Source organism: Schistocerca piceifrons, chromosome 8 (assembly GCF_021461385.2).
Source record: "Schistocerca piceifrons isolate TAMUIC-IGC-003096 chromosome 8, iqSchPice1.1, whole genome shotgun sequence".
NCBI classification, from domain to species: Eukaryota; Metazoa; Arthropoda; class Insecta; order Orthoptera; family Acrididae; genus Schistocerca; species Schistocerca piceifrons.
This window is the reverse complement of record NC_060145.1, coordinates 10,003,604-10,024,931: the sequence shown is the minus strand read 5'-3', so window position 1 is coordinate 10,024,931 and position 21,328 is coordinate 10,003,604. Positions and strand designations below refer to the sequence as shown.

The 21,328-nt window shown below is 38.3% G+C and overlaps 1 protein-coding gene across 6 annotated transcripts in view; it reads left to right on the top strand.

The window, feature by feature from the left end:
* LOC124711160 overlaps positions 1 to 21,328 on the top strand; it is a 72,618-nt gene that overhangs the window by 5,605 nt on the left and 45,685 nt on the right. For 2 of the 6 annotated variants that reach the window (XR_007005431.1, XR_007005432.1), the window contains exons 2-4: positions 2,346 to 2,507; positions 12,911 to 13,072; positions 18,911 to 19,070. Coding sequence is in view for 2 of the 6 variants with exons in the window: in XM_047241072.1 (XP_047097028.1) it covers positions 2,479 to 2,507; positions 18,911 to 19,070 (189 nt within the window). In the remaining 4 variants the exon portion in view is untranslated. The remainder of the gene's footprint in view (positions 1 to 2,345; positions 2,508 to 12,910; positions 13,073 to 18,910; positions 19,071 to 21,328) is intronic. The other 4 variants (XM_047241072.1, XM_047241071.1, XR_007005433.1 and 1 more) reach the window with 3 other exon arrangements.

Below are 21,328 nucleotides of genomic sequence, written 5' to 3'. Positions count from 1 at the left end.
TTTGACAATGTTAACTGGAATACTCTCTTTCAAATTCTGAAGGTGGCAGGGGTAAAATACAGGGAGCGAAAGGCTATTTACAATTTGTACAGAAACCAGATGGGAGTTATAAGAGTCGAGGGGCATGAAAGGGAAGCAGTGGTTGGGAAAGGAGTGAGACAGGGTTGTAGCCTGTCCCCGATGTTATTCAATCTGTATATTGAGCAAGCAGTAAAGGAAACAAAAGAAAAATTTGGAGTAGGTATTAAAATTCATGGAGGAGAAGTAAAAACTTTGAGGTTCGCCGATGACATTGTAATTCTGTCAGAGACAGCAAAGGACTTGGAAGAGCAGTTGAAAGGAGTGAACAGTGTCTTGAAAGGAGGATATAAGATGAACATCAACAAAAGCAAAACAAGGATAATGGAATGTAGTCAAATTAAATCGGGTGATGCTGAGGGAATTAGATTAGGAAATGAGACACTTAAAGTAGTAAAGGAGTTTTGCTATTTAGGGAGTAAAATAACTGACGATGGTCGAAGTAGAGAGGAAATAAAATGTAGACTGGCAATGGCAAGGAAATCGTTTCTGAAGAAGAGAAATTTGTTAACATCGAGTATAGATTTAAGTGTCAGGAAGTCATTTCTGAAAGTAATTGTATGGAGTGTAGCCATGTATGGAAGTGAAAAATGGACGATAACTAGTTTGGACAAGAAGAGAATAGAAGCTTTCGAAATGTGGTGCTACAGAAGAATGCTGAAGATAAGGTGGGTAGATCACGTAACTAATGAGGAGGTATTGAATAGGATTGGGGAGAAGAGAAGTTTGTGGCACAACTTGACTAGAAGAAGGGATCAGTTGGTAGGACATGTTTTGAGGCATCAAGGGATCACAAATTTAGCATTGGAGGGCAGCGTGGAAGGTAAAAATCGTAGAGGGAGACCAAGAAATGAATACACTAAGCAGATTCAGAAGGATGTAGGTTGCAGTAGGTACTGGGAGATGAAGAAGCTTGCACAGGATAGAGTAGCATGGAGAGCTGCATCAAACCAGTCTCAGGACTGAAGACCACAACAACAACAACAACTGACTATTACTAATCTTCAGGCCTACTGTCATACTTGCTCTGTTCAGCTACATTATACTCTGCAGTTTACACTTAAGTGTTTGGCATAGGGTTCATAAACCACTGTTAGACTGTTTCTCTACCATTCCGCTCTTGACTAGAATGTGAGAAAAATGAACATTAACTCTTCCTATGCCAGCTCTGATTTCTCCTATTTTGCCACAATGGTCATTTCTTATTATGCAGGTGGGAGTCAACAACGTATTCTCACAGTCAGAGAAGAGTTATTGATTCATTTCATGAAAAGCTCTCATAGCAATGAAGAAGTGTCTGTTTCTAATATTGCCACACCAATTCATGTCCATGACACTCTCTTCCCTATTTTGTGCAAACCAAGTTACTGTCCTTTGAACTCTGCTGGTGTCCTCCATCATTGGCGTCCTCCATCATCCTGTCTAGTAAGGATCCCATATTGCACAGCAGTACTTCAGAAGAGACAAGTGTAGCTAGTGTAGGCAGACTATTTAGTAGATCTGTTTCATCTTAGAAATGTTCTACCAGTAAAATACAGTCTTTTTTCACCTTTTCCACGACTTTTTCTATGTGATGGTTGCAATGTAAGTTGTTTGTATTCCTAGGTATGTAGTCAGAGACTTTTTATTATTCAGGTCAACTGCCACATTTCACACTGTGCAGGTATCTTTTCTAACAAATTTTATAGTTAATTTTGATCGTCTGATGACTTTACTAGACAGTAAATAACAGCATCATCTGCAATTTAAGAGGGCTGCTCAGATTGTCTTCTAAATTATTTATATAGATTAAAAGAGCGTAGGTCCTATAAATCTTCCTCAGAGAATCTCAGATATAACCATGGTTTCACTGAATGACTTCCCATCAATTACTACTATGACCTTTCTGACAGTAAATCACAAACCCAGTCAACCAGCTGAGACGATACTCCAAAGGCGCACAATTTGATTAGAAGGTGCTTGTGAGGAACAATGTCAAAAGCCTTCTGGAACTCAAGAAACATAGCATCGGTTTGAGATCCCTTGTTTACTGCACTCATTGCTTCATGTAAATAAAGAGCTAATGATTTTTCACAATACTGGTATTTTCTGAAACTGTTCTGGCTGTGTGTCAATAGATTGTTTCCTTTGAGGTAGTTCATAATTTTGGAACACAGTATATGTTCCAAAATCCTAATTCAAATTGATGTTAGTGATGTGGGTCTATATTTCAGCAGATCACTTCTATTTCCTTTCTCTTTTATTAGCATGTCCTGTGAACTTTCCAGTGTATAGGTACAGATCTTTCGCCAAGTGAGCAGTTGTGTGTGTTTGCTAAAAATGGAGCAATTTTATCAGCATACTAGACAATGAGCCTCTATATTTTGCTGAATTAGTTTGGGATCCAAAGCAAACAAAACAATGTCACCTGCAGATCAGAGGTTGTTCAGGTAAGATCCATTTATGCTTATTTATTATTCATCCCAGTTTAATGTTTTAAAAGCCCTTTCTGATTTGTGTAAAATAGATTTGCTGAAAAAAGTCATGTTGCATAACTCCTTCCTTAGTTCTGAACTATTCACTCTCTTGATAAACTTGAATGGAAACTATAACATGTAGCCTTGTATCCAGATGTAAGCTTGGCAGGGGGACAGGGGTGACTCATATTAGTGTAATAGAATGTGGAATAGCTGAAGAATTGGAGGAAACAAAACACAATATCTTAAAAATCAGATTCAAAACTATTGAAAAACTGTGTCTGTTAATTAATTTAATACTACCAATTTATAGCATGCATTCATGGCCACGGTTGCTAATGCAATATATACTGATGAGCCAAAACATGATTACCCCCTGCTTAATAGCTTGTTTGTCTGCCTTTGGAATGAAATGCACCACTGATTCTGCATATCAGGGATCAGACAGTTTGTCAGTAGATTTTTGGAGGTACGTGGCATTAGATGTCTATGTACTTGTCATGTAAATAATGGACCACTGTTTTTTGTATGCAGCGATGGCGCCTGATAATGACCCAGATCGGTTCCGTAGGGTTTACATCAGACAAATTTGGTTGCTGAGATAGCAACATGAATTCATACAATGCTCCTCAGACCACTGTAGCATGTTTCTGGCTCTGAGAAATGGACAATTATCCTGCTGAAAAATGACATCGCCACCGGGGAAGACATCAAGCATGAAGGTTTGCATGGTGGTTCACAGCTGTCACCATGTCTTAAATTACTGCCACAGTTCTCAATCAAACACAGGAGAATATCCTCCATAGCATAATACTGCTACCAACAGCCTGCATCTGTGGCGTGCTGTGTGTTTTGAGTTGTCATTCACACTAGTGACAGTGTTTGTGTTGACGACCATCGTCCTAATGTAGCAAAAATGTGATCTACCCGAAGACACGACACGTTTCCATTGATCAGTGGTTGAATCCTGGTGATCCCATGCCCACTGCAATCTTAACTGATGATGTTGGGTCAACATGTGAACATGTAGGGGTGGTCTGCTGTGGTGCTCCATGTTCAACAGTATTTGATGAACACTGTGCTCTAAAACACTTACGCATACACCAACATTGTGCTTTTTCAGCAGAGATGCCACAGATCACCATCTATCCTACTTTACAGGGCAGATAGGCCTCTGAACCATAAGTTCTGTGAAGATTCATGGATGTTCAACCATTTAGTGCCTTGTGGTAGTTTCACTGTCCTTCTACCTCTTTCCGTAGATGCTCATGGCAGTAGCACATGAACATTCGACCACCTTTCCTGTTTTCAAGGTACTCATTCACAGGTTCTGTATAATAATAATAATAATAATAATAATAATAATAATAATCTGCCCTTTGTTGAAGTTGCTTATCTCAATGGATTTCCTCATTTGCAGCCCATGTCTCTGCTAGGATGATCCCCCATCCACGTCTGCTTTGCTTACACATTTGTATTACCGCGTCACATGCCCGCAATGCCATCTGGCAGGATCTAGTGATGGAGTGGGCAGTGGTCATAATGTTTTGGCTTATCAGTGTATATGCAATGGTGCTTGACTCAAAAGGAAGTCAATCCAAATCATAGCTGAGGATGAAATTGTCATGACTTGTATTTGGTCACATGGGGAGGAGAGGTGGTAGCATGTATTTCCTGATGACCATGGGATCTTTGTCTCCTGAATGCCCAGATTTTTGGGGCACTCAGGGTAAAAGAATCATTTCGAGCATTGCATCTGTGCACAATGAACTTATTCATCTGGTGATCCCAAAAGGATTGATGAGACGGATACAGCCATTGGACGTAGACAGCTTTTGATGTTGCACAAACTTCATTAGAAGATTTTTCAGTTATAGTTCTGCTGAATGATTATGCTGACAAATCTCCACTTGAGAAACAATATAATCAAGCTGCAATCACTAGTACATAATCAGTTCCCTTTGCCAAGGTTTTCCAATGTACCGATGTGAGGTTGGCAAAAATTAGGATATTTAGTGGATAGCCCACTGCAATTTGAAAATCCTGCTGAATTTTGTTTTATATTGTGTTGTCCACTGTGTGTACTATATGAAGAAATTTTGTTTGTTTTATGTGCATGGTGTAAGAAAACTTTTATGTGTTAAGCATTTCTTTTCAGATTATCGTTATTATAATGGGTTTGTATCATAATACTGAGTTACTGGTTATTTTCAGTTAACAAAACACACATTTGTGAAATGGTAAACTGAAAAACAAACACAAAAGCTTTTAAAACTTAAAACAAAAATAAGTAAAACAAGTAATTAGAATAATAATGAACATTTAGATATTTTAAGTAAGTATCTTGAAAATACTCCAGCAGAACACTGTGTATAACCTATTTTCCACAAAAGGCATTTCAGAAGCCAGCTTTATTACAAATGGGTGGATGTGGTGTGAAAGCTACTTTAGTTTCTGTTGTAACAAATGTTTTTATTTTACAAAATTAATTAACAGTGATGAGGTATTTCACAAAATTGCAGAGTGTTACAATAACTGATTATATAGAGTTCAAGAAGTATAATGACATTTCAACTTTTATACGAAACAGGAAACAAAAAAAAGTTGTATTGCATTATTTTGTCCCCTCTAAGTACTTGTCAACTTTCATCAAGATAATTTATTTACACTTGGTAAGTTTCTGTTGTTCGACCATTTAATAATAGATACCTATTACCTACAATGTACTTAACACAGAGAGTAGTAGTAGTAGTAGTAGTAGTAGTTTATTCATCCAGAGACAATTTACATTGCATGGATTTTGTCAAAAAATACATAGTATATATATATATCCAAAAAGAAAGATGATGAAACTTACCAAACAAAAGCGCTGGCAGGTCGATAGACACACAAACAAACACAAACATACACACAAAATTCTAGCTTTCGCAACCAATGGTTGCCTCGTATATATATATATTAATAGAGGGAAACATTCCACATGGGAAAAATATACCTAAAAACAAAGATGATGTGACTTACCAAACGAAAGCGCTGGCACGTCGATAGACACACAAACAAACACAAACATACACACAAAATTCTAGCTTTCGCAACCAACGGTTGCTTCATCAGGAAAGAGGGAAGGAGAGGGAAAGACGAAAGGATGTGGGTTTTAAGGGAGAGGGTAAGGAGTCATTCCAATCCCGGGAGTGGAAAGACTTACCTTAGGGGGAAAAAAGGACAGGTATACACTCGCACACACACTCATATCCATCCGCACATACACAGACACAAGCAGACATTTGTAAAGGCTTGGTATAGTATATATATATACACACACACATATAGGGTGAACAATACTATACAAAATACAGATGTGCATAGTAGACTACATAACATCAGACCACATTGAAATAGCATGTACAACTTTGATTATTTACATTGATGTATGAGAAAGACTTTTTACATGGAATACACAGTTGATATTTAGATATAACACATACAATTCTAGCACTTTTGTACATAATATTTATTTAGATCATAGCAACAGTCAGATAAAAATTACTATTGGCACAGAGTACACAAATATAATTGTTTAGTATGAAGCTATTCCAGGTATTCTTTTACACTATAATAGCAGCTGGTCATTAAAAATTTGAATACTGCTTCTTTAAATGAAGACAATTTTTTTATTTCTTTTATCTTTACCTGTAGTTTGTTATACAATCTGCTTCCTTGTATGTTTGTTAGTTTCTGCGCCAAAGCCTTGTGAACTCTTTTTATATGAATGTCATTGCACTTTCTTGTGTTGTAAGTATGTAGATCCGAGTTGGATTGGAAATTGTTAATATTTCGTTTTACATTAATTACGCTTTTCTGTATATAGAGGCACGGTAGGGGTAGAATATTCAGCTGTTTAAATAATTGCTTTGAAGGAGTTAGCCTTGAACTGTTGGTAATTATTCTAACAGCTCGTTTTTGTAGAGTGAAGATGGTTTTGAGATTTTTCTTACTATGACCCCAGAAGATGAGGCCATAGGTAATAGCAGAATGTATATAAGCAAAGTAAACAGCTCTGCTACATTCCCTACTACATACAAAGCTAATAACGCGTAAAGCAAAGCAAGCAGAGCTTAACTTATGCGAGAGATACAGGATATGGGATTTCCAATCTAAATTTTCGTCTATATGTACACCTAAGAATTTTGTGGTAGCAACTCTCACAATTTCTTTATTTTGTATTCTGTGATCTAGATCAGAGTGTGACTTTGCTTTCCTGTAGTGGATATAATTAGTTTTAGAGATATTTATGGTTAATTTGTTCACTTCAAACCAATTTTGCAAATATTCTATAACTCTGGTTGCAGATGTTGGCAATACCCGGTTTATGTCAGTTACTACAATGTTTGTGTCATCCGCAAACAGGGTTATACGAGTACCATTCACTGGAATCTTGATATCATTTATGTAAAGAAGAAATAGGAGAGGTCCTAGAACATTCCCCTGCGGTACCCCAATTGGCGCAGTCTGAATATCCAATCTGTAAACAATACTTTGGTTTTTACTGTTTGTTGTTGCAAGTTCTACTACCTGTTTCCTATTATGGAGATATGACTGAAACCACTTTTTAGCTACTCCTCGTATACCGACATATTCTAATCTGTCTAGCAGGATATCATGTTGGACAGTATCAAATGCCTTTGAGAGGTCCAAATTTATTCCTATTGTACTGTTGTTCTTATCTAGCCCCGTTACAATATTTTCAATGAATTGGGTGATGGCTGACTCTGTACTCATTCCTTTGCGAAAGCCGTGTTAGTTTACAGACAATAGATTGAATTTCTCAAGGTAATTTGTAATTCTGTTTTTCATGACTGTCTCTATTACTTTTGAAAATACCGATAATAAAGCTATTGGTCTATAGTTCCCCACTTCATGTATATTGCCCTTTTTATACAATGGTTTTACTTTTGGAATTTTTAATCATTGTGGAAAGACACCTTCTGAAAATGATATGTTTATGATGTGTGAGAGTGGGTCTGATATGACACTAGCACATCTCATCATGACTGAGCAAGGTATCTCATCAATCCCTGAGGACATTTTATTCTTCATTGTTTTTATTATTCGATTAACTTCCAATTTGTTCATGGGAGGTAGCAATAATGAATTAACACTTTGTTCTTCTGGGATTGATGTTCTACTAATCTTAGAACAATTTTTACTCAGATTGATTGGACTATTTATGAAGTAGTCATTAATGTAATTTGCTAAAGTAAGATTTCTGACTAGCACACCTTGATCATCTTTTAAAACAAAGTCATCTGGATTTCTAACAATTTTGCTTGGGCCTATTTCTTTTTTTACTACATTCCATATAACTTTCGATTTGTTTGCTGACCCAGCAATTACATTGTCATTGTGCATTGTCTTGGCTTTTTTGATCACCTTCCTGTAAATTTTCTTGTATGTCTTAACATAATCTGTGAAGTGTTCATCTTTGTTATCTTTTTTGAGTTGACTGATATGTTTTAGTGTTTGACTAGATACTCTAATAGCAGGTGTTATCCACTGGCTTGTGTTCCTAGACATGACAATGATCTTTGTGAGCTTTTTTGGGAAACACATCTCAAATAGGGACATGAATGTACTAGAAAAAGCATTTAAAGATTCCTCGGTTGTTGTTTGTGCAAAGACATCTTCCCAGGTTTCATTAGCTAACAACTGGATGAAAGTATTTACTTTTTCTGTATAGAAGTGCCTTTTGTATCCCCACTTATATTTTACTGCCTTGAGGATAGAGTAATTTATGTATGTTAATAGTGTATTGTGACCCGAAAGACCTAAGTTTACGTTTAGTGGCTCCAGTTACTACTTCATATCTAAGAATTCATCAATTGAGTAGAAGAAGTTGTCATTCAGAAATTCCTTTAATTTGCTTTTGAATGTTGGTTGGCTATCTGTCAGATTTTTGTGGCAGAATAATTCACCCGTTTCTGTGCCAAAGTGAGATTTAATCCAGAATAGTGAAGATCATTCTTTCTTCTAGTGTTGTAGCTATGCACTTCACTGTTATTTTTTAATTTGGATGAGTTATTAATGACAAATTTCATTGAACCTAATCGTTTTAGCAGATCATCGATGTGTTTCTTCCAATTCAATTTCTCATCAATGCACACACCCAGAAGTTTTGAATATTCTGCCTTAGCAACAGACTTCTGTTCGTAGTCTATATTTATCAATGGTGTTATGCCATTTACTGTGCAGAATTGTATAAACCGTGTTTTCTCACAATTTAGTGAGAGTCCATTTGCAGAGAACCACTTAATAATTTTCCTAAAGACATTATTTGCAGAATGAGATTTTCACTCTGCAGCGGAGTGTGCGCTGATATGAAACTTCCTGGCAGATTAAAACTGTGTGCCCGACCGAGACTCGAACTCGGGACCTTTGCCTTTCGCGGGCAAGTGCTCTACCAACTGAGCTACCGAAGCACGACTCACGCCTGGTACTCACAGCTTTACTTCTGCCAGTACCTCGTCTCCTACCTTCCAAACTTTACAGAAGCTCTCCTGCGAACCTGCAGAACTAGCACTCCTGAAAGAAAGGATATTGCGGAGACGTGGCTTAGTCACAGCCTGGGGGATGTTTCCAGAATGAGATTTTCACTCTGCAGCAGAGTGTGCGCTGATATGAAACTTCCTGGCAGATTAAAACTGTGTGCCCGACTGAGACTCGAACTCGGGACCTTTGCCTTTCGCGGGCAAGTGCTTTACCAACTGAGCTACCGAAGCATGACTCACGCCCGGTACTCACAGCTTTACTTCTGCCAGTACCTCATCTCCTACCTTCCAAACTTTACAGAAGCTCTCCTGCGAACCTGCAGAACTAGCACTCCTGAAAGAAAGGATATTGCGGAGACATGGCTTAGCCACAGCCTGGGGGATGTTTCCAGAATGAGATTTTCACTCTGCAGCCGAGTGTGCGCTGATATGAAACTTCCTGGCAGATTAAAACTGTGTGCCCGACCGAGACTCGAACTCGGGACCTTTGCCTTTCGTGGGTTGGTAGACCACTTGCCCGCGAAAGGCAAGTTCATCTAGAGACTTGTGATACACGGCTATTAGAAGGGGGGCAAGTTCTTTTGCGTACTCTGTGTAGAATCGAATTGGTATCCCGTCAGGTCCAGTGGACTTTCCTCCATTGAGTGATTCCAGTTGCTTTTCTATTCCTTGGACACTTATTTCGATGTCAGCTATTTTTTCGTTTGTGCGAGCATTTAGAGAAGGAATTGCAGTGCGGTCTTCCTGTGTGAAACAGCTTTGGAAAAAGGTGTTTAGTATTTCAGCTTTACGCGTGTTGTCCTCTGTTTCAATGCCATCATCATCCTGGAGTGTCTGGATATGCTGTTTCGAGCCACTTACTGATTTAACGTAAGACCAGAACTTCCTAGGATTTTCTGTCAAGTCGGTACATAGAATTTTACTTTTGAATTCACTGGACGCTTCACGCACAGCCCTCCTTACGCTAACTTTGACATTGTTTAGCTTCCGTTTGTCTGAGAGGTTTTGGCTGCGTTTACACTTGGAGTGAAGCTCTCTTTGCTTTCACAGTAGCTTCCTAACTTTGTTGTTGAACCACGGTGGGTTTTTTCCGTCCCTCACAGTTTTACTCGGCACGTACCTGTCTAAAACGCATTTTCCGATTGCCTTGAACTTTTTCCATAAACACTCAACATTGTCAGTGTCGGAACAGAAATTTTCATTTTGATCTGTTAGGTAGTCTGAAATCTGCCTTCTATTCCTCTTGCTAAACAGATAAACCTTCCTCCCTTTCTTATATTCCTATTAACTTCCATATTCAGGGATGCTGCAACGGCCTTATGATCACTTGATTCCCTGTTCTGCGCTTACGGAGTCGAAAAGTTCGGGTCTGTTTGTTATCAGTAGGTCCAACATGTTATCTCCATGAGTCGGTTCTCTGTTTAATTGCTCGAGGTAATTTTCGGATAGTGCACTCAGTATAATGTCACTCGATGCTCTGTCCCTACCACCCATCCTAAACATCTGAGTGTCCCAGTCTATATCTGGTGAATTGAAATCTCCACCTAAGACTATAACATGCTGAGGAAATTTATGTGAAATGTATTCCAGATTTTCTCTCAGTTGTTCTGCCACTAATGCTGCTGAGTCGGGAGGTCGGTAAAAGGAGCCAATTATTAACCTAGCTCGGTTGTTGAGTGTAACCTCCACCCATAATAATTCACAGGAACTATCCACTTCTATTTCACTACAGGATAAACTACTACTAACAGCGACAAACATGCCACCACCGGTTACATGCAATCTATCCTTTCTAAACACCGTCTGTGCCTTTGTAAAAATTTCGGCAGAATTTATCTCTGGCTTCAGCCAGCTTTCTGTACCTATAACAATTTCAGCTTCGGTGCTTTCTATCAGCGCTTGAAGTTCCGGTACTTTACCAATGCAGCTTCGACAGTTTACAATGTCAGAAGTGAGATTGGGTGGTAGTTGTTAGCACCAGATCTATCCCCTTTTTTATGCAATGGTTTAACAATAGTGTATTTCAGTCTATCTGGAAAAATGCCCTGGTTCAATGAGCTACTATATATGTGGCTGAGAATCATACTTATTTGTTGGAAGTAAGCTTTTAGTACTCTGTTGGAAATGCCATCAATTCCATGTGAGCTTTTACTTTTGAGTGAATTTATTATTTTCCTAATTTCAGTAGGAGGGGTGGTTGGAATTTCAGTTTTATCAAATTGCATAGGTACTGCCTCTTCCATATACTGCCTTGCATTTTCTAATGAATAGCTGGATCATATTTTCTCTCCAACACTTAAAAAATCATTATTAAAATTTTTTCTACTTCTGACTTCTTGTTAACAAACCCTTCATTGTGTTTGATAGAAATGCAGTCTTCCTGTGCTCTTGGTTGCCTTGTTTCCCTTTTAATAATATCCAAATTGTTTTAATTTTATTTTCAGATGTGCTAATCTCAGACATAATGCACATACTTCTGGACTTTTAATAACTTTTTTTAATACAGTGCAGTAGTTTTTATAATGTTTCACTGTTTCGGGATCATTTCTCCTTCTAGTTATAAGATACATTTCCTTTTTCTGTTTACAAGATATTTTTATCCTTTAGTAAGCCGTGGCTTTTTACACGGTTTCTTACAATTATATTTCACTGTTTTCTTAGGGAAACTGTTCTCAAATATACTCACAAAGGTATCATGAATAAGTTAAATTTTAAATTAGCATCATGTTCCCTGAACATCTCATCCCAGTCTAACTGTTGCAAGCTTTTCCTAAAATTTTGAATTGTTAAATCATAAATTGAATGCACTATTTTGGAGGACTGTTTTGCATTACTGTATGGAGCTATATCATATACTGTAAGTAGCTGTGCATCATGATCAGACAAGCCATTCTTAACAGGAAAAGTTTTTATTTGATTAATTTTTATCTTGGTCTTTAAAAACATTATCTATCAGTGTGCTGTTGTCCTGTACCACCTGAGCAGGAAAATCAATAACTGACTCTTTCAGAAAATCTACATTGAAATCCCCACAAACAATAATTTGATTTCCTCTGTCTGACAGATAGCACAACAAAGAATCCAAGTTTTTCAAAAATAGTTGAAAATTTCCCAATGGGGACTTTTACACAGCTACAATTATAAAAGTGCCATTATTTAGTTTAAGTTCACATGCACATGTTTCTATACGTTGCTCTATTCAAAAATTTTTAGTTTCCAAATTTTTCACACTGTGACAGATTTTAACATATATGGCAACTCCTCCTCTCTCCATAGTGCCTCTATTTACATGTGCTGAAAGCTTATATTCACCTACATTTACCATTTCCATACCTGTGACAGTATGATGTTCAGACAGGCATAGTGCATCTATTCCACCCTCAGTTTCTAAATCTTCTAAACAAACAAGAAGCTCATCTACTTTGTTTCTTAATCCCCTGATATTCTGATGCAAAACATTAACATTATTTTTCACTGTACTGTTATAAGAACCGTGTGATATTTTCATATCTCTAGTACCTGCCTGTCTAAACATCTCGTTAAGTTTAATTTCAATCAATGTAGGATAATTAGATACTGATCTTAGCCTAAAATTGTACTTCCATGTGTTTCAGTGCCCCCCCCCCAAAGATTTTGCTATCACCCCAGATAGTTTACCCTTCCCTTTCCTATTGAGATGTAGGTCATGTTTTGTGAAGTCCCACCTACCACTACCATCAGCAGGAACCAAACCTTTCCCACTGCAACTAAAAATGTGAGGCGGCACTAGATTCTGGAAGTTTGTAGTAGTATTGTACTTTCAATTAATGATATTTTTCCTTGTGTTTTTAGATTTCTTGATAAACGTCTCTGGGTGTTTATTCAGCAGAAGTGAGCAGTAAGAATTTTGCATAAAGTACATCATGGTACATCATACAGAAGCCTTTTAAGAATCTTGGAATTAATTCTGTACTCTGGAGGGAAGATATTAATCCTGCTCCTGTCCAATATAAAGTAAGAAGTTGAGAATCCCTACTAATTCAAAAGAAAATTAATAACACACCTCATTAGTCACTCTTTCTACAAATTATCTGAATAATTACATTCATTACATTCAGGGATTGAAAAGTTCTGTTAGCCACATGGCAAACAGCAGTGTTCATTGCAAACCTGGATGGCGAGTCAGTATTTACAGTTGCAAGTACTTTTTTCTTTGAAAAATATCATTGTAGCAAAGTAAATAGTTGCTAAGCAAATAAGCAGCAGCTCTATGCTGCAATTGATACAGCAGCGGATTTTTCCAAAGTATCTGTTTTTTTTACTCGATTAAATTTAGATGGTGTAAGTGTGTACAGCATTAAGAGGTAGTGTGATAATTCATTGTTAATACTCGTACATTGTACAGAGTAAGTTTCTATGATTTTCTTGTCTTTTGTTAATGTGTATCTTGACTCACTTCACATCCCTGATGGTTCACACTACATAACATGATAACTGAATGAATACATGCACGAGTAATGAATCAAAGGGTGTTTCTGAATGCAAGCAAAACTGCATGTACCGGATCATCTTGATCCATGGCCTTGCAGGTTGTCATGCGAGAAAAGTTCAAGTTGAATTTCACATTAAGATAAATATTCCCAAAGAACTACTACATTTATCCCATGTTTGAAAAGAAATTATAGATTATGTAAAAAAGAGAATTAAAGGAAACATGTCACTATGGGTGACCAAAAGTGGGCAACCACAAGACCAAATGAAGCTGTGTGAACTAGACCATCCTCGGTGTGGGATGTGGAAGAGAGCTGGTTTGCACTTTTCCACAGTCACAGCTGGTACTGGTGACTGAAAATCCCCTTGTTGGAGATTATGTCTTGGTCTTCTGTCTACAGAACATAGGTGATTGAGAGCACACTTATGTAGTTCACTACTCTTGATGGGCATGAGGAAGCTTTTCCAATTGCTGAGGCCACTGTGAATCATTTACAACTTGGCTTTCCATATTTCTATTCTTGCTTTGGATGGTGGTTTTCATGAAGCTTTTCTTGGATTTCAGTCACTGGTTGATTAGCACATAACCAAACAATGGACAGTTAAGCTGGGGGATCAGTAACAAGTGGTGTAGACCTCACATATCTAGCAATAAAGCTGGATGCTTAACTTTTAGCTCTGGACAGAGTGTGTAGAGGAACTATGGCTCAAGTTTAATAGAATAGTTGACCATGCTCTGGATATATATGTTCCTGGAAAAATATTTCATGATGGGGGGACCCTATATGGTATACACTCACTATAAAGAAACTTCTGAAAAAAGAGAGTACTGCATAATAGCTGTACAATAAAAGATCGGGCTATAGATAGAGAGATGTTGAATGAAACACAGTTGGTTGGCAAAAGGGCAATATATGGAGCCTTCCATGGCCACTATATCAGAATATTATTGAAAGATCTCTCACTAAATCTAAAGAAATTCTTGTCACATGTAAGGGCTGTTATGGCATCAAAGTTAGTGTCCAGACATTCATGGATCAGACAGGAACTGAGATTGTAGACAGCAAAACAAAAACAGAAATGCTTAACTCTGTTTTGAAATGTTATTTTACAGAGGAAAACCAGTAGTACTGCCTCAATTTAATTCTCATACCACTGCAAATATAAGTGAAATAGATATTAGTATCAATGACATTGAGAAGCAGCTGAAATTGTTAAAACTCTAGGGCCCAAAGGAATCTCTGTCAGATTCCGTGTTGAACTCATGACTGAGTTAGCGATCTATTAAACATATCTTTTGAAGAAAACACTGGGTCCCATTCTTGGGAGAAAGCAGAGGCCACACCCGTCTACAAGAAGGTCAGTAGAAGTGATCCACAAAACTAATATCCATATCCTTGACATCCAATTGTTATAGAATATTGAACAAATTCTGAGCTCAAACATAATTAGGTATCTTAAACAGGACGACCTCCTCCATGCTGACCAGCACAGATTCTGAAAACATCAATCATGTGAGACCCAATTTGTGCTTTCCTCACATGAGATGCCAAAAGCCATGGATCAAGGCAGTCATGTATATGCAATGTTTCTTGACTTCTGAGGGCATTTGGTTCAGTAGCACACACATGCTTATTACCAAAAGTAGAATTTCATGTGGTATCAAGCGAGATTTCCAATTGGACTGAGGATTTCATGAAGGGGAAGACACGGCATGTGATCTCGATTGGAGAGTCAATCACAGATGTAGAAGCAACTTCAGGTGCTCCCTAGAGAAGTGTGTTATGACCCTTGCTGTTCATATTGTATTTAATGACCTTAAGTACAATATTAATAGTAACCTCAGACTTTTCACAGATGACGCATTTATTTATAATGAAATTCTGCCTGAAAGAAGTTGCACAAATATTCATTGAGATCTTATAAGATTTCAATTTGTTGTAAATATTAGCAATGTGCTTTAAATTTTCAGAAAAGTAAGAGAGAGGGAGAGAGAGAGAGGGAGGGAGAGAGAGAGAGAGAGAGAGAGAGAGAGAGAGAGAGAGAGGAGGTAGTAACCTAAAAGTACTAAAGTACTATATCAGTATCCTACTACTACCATATCAGCTGGAGTTGGTCCATTCATACAGGCATGTAGATGTAACAATGTAAAAATCTGTAGAGAAATGAAACATAAAATTGTGCTACAATATCAATGAGTCACTGCTGGAATTATTCATCTCATACAAATACTTAGATGTAACAATTTGTAGAGATCACATAGTCACATAGGCTCAGTTGTAGATAAACCAGATGGCAGACTGTGGTGGAATACTAGGAAAATGCACTCAGTCTGCAAAGTAGACTGCATATGTAACACTTTGTGATCCATCCTAGAACATTTGTCAAGTGTGTGGGACTAACAAGGGATACTGTAAAGAAGAGCAGCATGGACAGCTAAAGGTTAATGTGACCTATGAGAGAGTGGCACAGAGATGCTGAAGATACTGAACATGCAGATGACTGAAGACAGGTGTAAACCATCTCTTGAAAGTCGACTTGGATAGTTTTTAGAACCAAGTATTAGTGATGAATCTAGGAATATACTACAGCCCCCTTCATATCACTCTAATAGGGATCACAAAGACAAAATTAAACCAATTATATTACAGCACACACGCAGGCATTCAAGCAATCATTTTTCCCACACAGCACATGAATAGAATGAGAAAAAGCCACCATACCTGGTACAATGGGAAGTACCCTCCGCTATGCACTGCACAGTAGTCAGCAGACTGTAGATACAGATTTAGTGCCTTATTGGCCTCTTTGGCGTGGGTGTATCTGCACCTGTGAGGACATGCATGGTCTGTCACAGAAAAGCAGACTGGTAATACTGTTGTTCTTAATGTTTATGCCTGAGAGCCCCATGTACTTTCAGTTCTATTCCTGAGATGCTGTTTTTTCTGGCTTCCACTTTAGCCTCAAGTTATGGCAGTGCTGCTTGTAAAGTCAAGGTGCAATCAAGAGTAGCACATAAGTATTTTGAATATGGCATAATATTCAACGGTATTCTGTACCGTGATACATAGAGTTACCAACATATCTGTCTGTGTTTAAGATGGAAAACGTGCATCTAAGTACGAGGGTTGGAACTTAAATAGTGATGACTATTTATTCACAACTGATAAAAAAGAGTTACATGTTTGCACCTGTTACTGTCCTTCAAAGTCGTCACCAGCATTGTGTAGAACCTGTTGCCAGTGATGTGGAAGGTGTAGTATGCCATTAGCAGAGACTGTTCTATTGATGGTGTGAATGGAGCAGTCTACTGCCTGTCAAATCTCTGGAACAGTTCTGAAGTGAATGCCAGTTCCTTCATCTTCGGAATCAAATCAAAGTCACAAGGACTTAAGTCCGGGGAATATGGTGGATGGTACAGTACTTCTCAGCCCCATCGACCGAACAGAGCAGCCACAGCTTGCACTGTATGCATTCGTGCATTGTCGTGCAAAATGATGGGTGGGTTGTGCAGAAAATGTCACCACTTCTTTCGCAAAGCTGGTCGCAGGTGATGTTCCAAAAACGAACAGTAATACTGTGCACTGACAGTCTGCTGTGGAGGAATGTAATGCATTAGGATAACACCGTCACAATCGTACATGAGGATTACCATAACTTTAGACCGCTCCATTCGCACCATCAACAGAACAGGTTCTGGTAACGGTATACTACGCCTTCCACATCACTGGCAACGGGTTCTACACTACGCTGGTGTCTACTCTGAAGGACAGTAACAGGTGCAAACATGTAACTCGTCTGTATGTTGTGAATAAATAGTTGCCACTATTTAAGTTCCAACCCTTGTATTAATTGGATTTGGGGGAAGTTTATAGTTTTTGTAATAAAGATCATATCATTTTCAAAGCATTTGTCAGGTGAACGTCCATTTCTACAAAGGACTTAGCCTGAGTTTCCAAAGCCAGGTCATATGCTCTTGAAGTGGGTGTTAGAAAGAGCAGGGGCCAACACACATCCTTGTGGTAACCCATATTTCAGACATCTATCATAAACAGCTGACAGATAGATGAAAGCTACACCTGTAATGTTATGTGTTTCGAATCCATCCTGTGTGTATTAGGTTAGATTAAGAATTTGAGGTATACAATTCTTTCCTGGTCTGAAATCAGCTTGTTGAAGAATAAATGCTGGCTCCATCATGTGCTGTAAGAGACTCAGAAACATTATTTCAAAGATTTTATAGAGGTTACACAATATTGATATTGGTCTACAGTTTTTAGCACCTGTTGATAGTTTACTTGGCTTTAGAATGGACATTACACATGACTTCCTCCAGATTTAAGGATATCAAATGCTTTGAGACAGTTGTTATAGAGTTAAAGCAGTCATTCTCACTTTCTTCCCAAAATGTTCTATCTGTTCAGTTTCCATGTCATCTATACCTGCTTCATAATCATTCTGGAGACTGTCAGTGGTAATGTTCAGCTCAGCTATACTAAATGAATGCATTAGTTTCATGTCCTGAAGTCCGATTTATTTTACAGCGTGAAACTATTACATTATTTCCATGTTTTCCACTCGTGGGAATCTGATGGACCAACTGGTTGACAGTAGTATGCCCTATAATAATTGTTGAACTGCTACTGACTCTCTTAAGATATCACCGGGTTTTCTGGCCTTTCTTGCTCAGATCCATTTCCTCCATTAACATTATCCTAGCATCTTCCTGTTAGAAGTTCTTCTCCAGCTTTCAGTGTTTCATCCCTGAAAAGGTTTCCATTACAGTGGATGAGTTAGTCCCAATCAATTTTGCTTGAGTTAGTCCCAATCAATTTTGCTTAACCACAATCCATTCTAACAGCATTGCTGGTAGGTGACTTGTAGACTTTTTCTTAAGCAGTGCACTCCAGAGAGAGCAGGAGATGTTGCCAAATGAGGTACAAGGTGGCCAGGGAGACTGTGGTACCGGCAGTGGCTCTGTGGCAGTGCAGAGTATGCATGGACAATAAATTAGTAAAACTTCAGCTCAATAACAACATTCATTTAAAGGAAACACAGTGGACTAAATCCCAGTAATATTGACAGTGATGTAAGAAATGAAAGCTTTATTGTAATAAAGGTCATGTCAATAAATCTACTATATCAAGAGAAGGCTCAGCAGCATTCACCAAAAGAACACTGTTTCCTGACTAATCTGCTCAAGTGGCCTAAAGGTTTTAACAGAGTGCCTGTTTCATAATGGTAGCAAAGAGTGTGGTTTCTTTGGCAACACTGCATTCCTTGGAGCTGATTAGTTAAGGTTATTTAGTTATTAAAGGTAAAATTTTTTGGTCATTGTCTAATTACTCTTTGTGTCTGCAGCTACCTTGCCATAGTATCTAGAACAATATTGGAGCTGAAATATTTGAGGAAGGATCTATTACAGTATGTGTTATGCATCAGAGATGAAATGGACCAAGGCCAGCTTTTGCAGGACGTGTTAGACAAGCCAGTTCACATCACAGTGAATGTGGTTGGGGAGGTGAGTACCGCATGTGTCACATGTCTTTCCTTGCTCAGTGTTGTTAAAGAGGGTGTTGATCTTATAGAAGGTTCCTCTTCTTCCCAAGCACAGTTGCTGTGTAAATGATATTCAGGTTGTTTATACAGAAACTAAATATTTGCTGGATATTCAAGCACTAGAGCAGGCAATTATTTCCGTACGGAGGCTTCTTTCTCTTCTCAAATGATAGGAAGGTGAAGAGAAGGACAGCTTAGATGTTGCACGAGATGTAGGCGCAAATAGGGCAGCATGTCTGTGGTAGCAATTTAGTAAGCTTCTGAATCTACTGCTTCCAATACTTCAGAAAGTGCACATTTTATCTTTTAAAGATGTTTATCACATTAAAGAAGTTTTATGGTTAATTAGACATGAGTTATGAAAATTTCCAATGAGTTGATATGTCAAATTCTCTTCCCTTTGTCAGAGAGACAGCTGAGGGGGATGATAACTGACTTGTTAAGTGGGAGTGATTCTTCAAACATACCCCAAAAGAAATTTTTAAGGGAATGTTTGGGTGTGTGCAGGCACAAAGATGTTAATGATGCTTGCTTTTATCAAGTTCAAACTGGTAATGAGGTGTTGTTGGATTATGTAGATAAGGTAAAGATGACTAAAAATGTCTTATGTGTTGTTGTTGTTGTTGTGGTCTTCAGTCCTAAGACTGGTTTGATGCAGCTCTCCATGCTACTCTATCCTGTGCAAGCTTCATCATCTTCCAGTACTTACTGCAACCTACATCCTTCTGAATCTGCTTAGTGTATTCATCTCTTGGTCTTCCTCTATGATTTTTACCCCCCACACTGCCCTCCAATGCTAAATTTGTGATCCTTTGATACCTCAGAACATGTCCTACCAACCGGTCCCTTCTTCTTGTCAAGTCGTGCCACAAACTCCTCTTCTCCCCAATTCTATTCAATACCTCCTCATTAGTTATGTGATCTACCCATCCCTTATGTGTTAATATACCTGAAAGAGAAGCTGTGGCTAGCGCCATGAAAGGTGTGCACACACAGGATCGATCATGGATGATGTTTCTGGCTAGACCTTGTTTGTTTTCCATGTTGGAACATTTGGCTGTGAGTGTAGAATATGTGCGGTATTGTGATGAGAAATAGAAAGAGGAAGGACTGCCTAAGGAGAGCTACAAAGATGCTACATTGAATGATAACTCTAAACAGCATCAAAGAGGAAGTCTGGGGTGTTTCAGATGTGGCAGCAAATTCCATTTTGCACACGACTCCACTGAACCACGGGGACGCTCTACAGATGGCTGATGCGATAAGAAAATTCAGGGGAGGGGTGCTGATGTACCACCGCAAGGTTGTCACAAGGTGTGTGCAATTGACATCTCGGTTGCATTCATGTGCACTTCTGTAGGCAATGAACCTGTGTGCAGTCTGCTTGATTCTGGAAGTAGTGAGTCGTTATTGGATTATGATTTCTATGTTAATAATAAAGGTTTATCATGGTTACAGTCAGCTAACAAGGATTGTCAGTCTGTTGCTGATGAAAGTTTGGATGTTCTTGGTTTGGTCTGCTGTAAACATGAGATAGGCACATTAACTTGGCCGTGATGGTTTTCAGTTATTAGGGATCTTACAGTACCTATGCTGCTGATGTACAACTTTCTTGTGTGCACCTGTTACATCTTGGACTATGATCAGAGAGAATTTTATTTTAAGTTTTGACCTGAGGAAAAATTTAAATTTTGTAATTGTTTGGTAAAGATTAATGACAACTACATTAGTAATCCACAATCCACCTTATAGCATGTGGCAGAGGGTACGCTGTTCCACTACTAGTCATTTTCTTTCCTGTTCCACCTGCAAACAGAATAAGGCGGAAAAACAACTGTCTATATGCCTTTGTATGAGCCCTAATTTCTCATATCTTATCTTCATGGTCCTTACGTGCAATGTATCTTGGAGACAACAGCATCATTCTGCAATCGGCTTCAAGTGCCAGTTCTCTAAGTTTTCTTAATAGTGTTCCTTGAAAAGAATGTCACATTCCCTTCAGGGATTCCCATCTGAGTTCCTGAAGCATCTCTGTAACACTTGTATGTTCTTTGAACCTAACAGTAACAAATCTACCAACCTGCCTCTGAACTGCTTTGATGTGTTCTTTTAATCCGACCTGTACAGATCCCAAACACTCGAGCAATACTCAAGAATAGGTTGCAGTCTCCTTTACACTTCCCTAGAATTCTACCAATAAACTGAAGTTGACCATTTGCC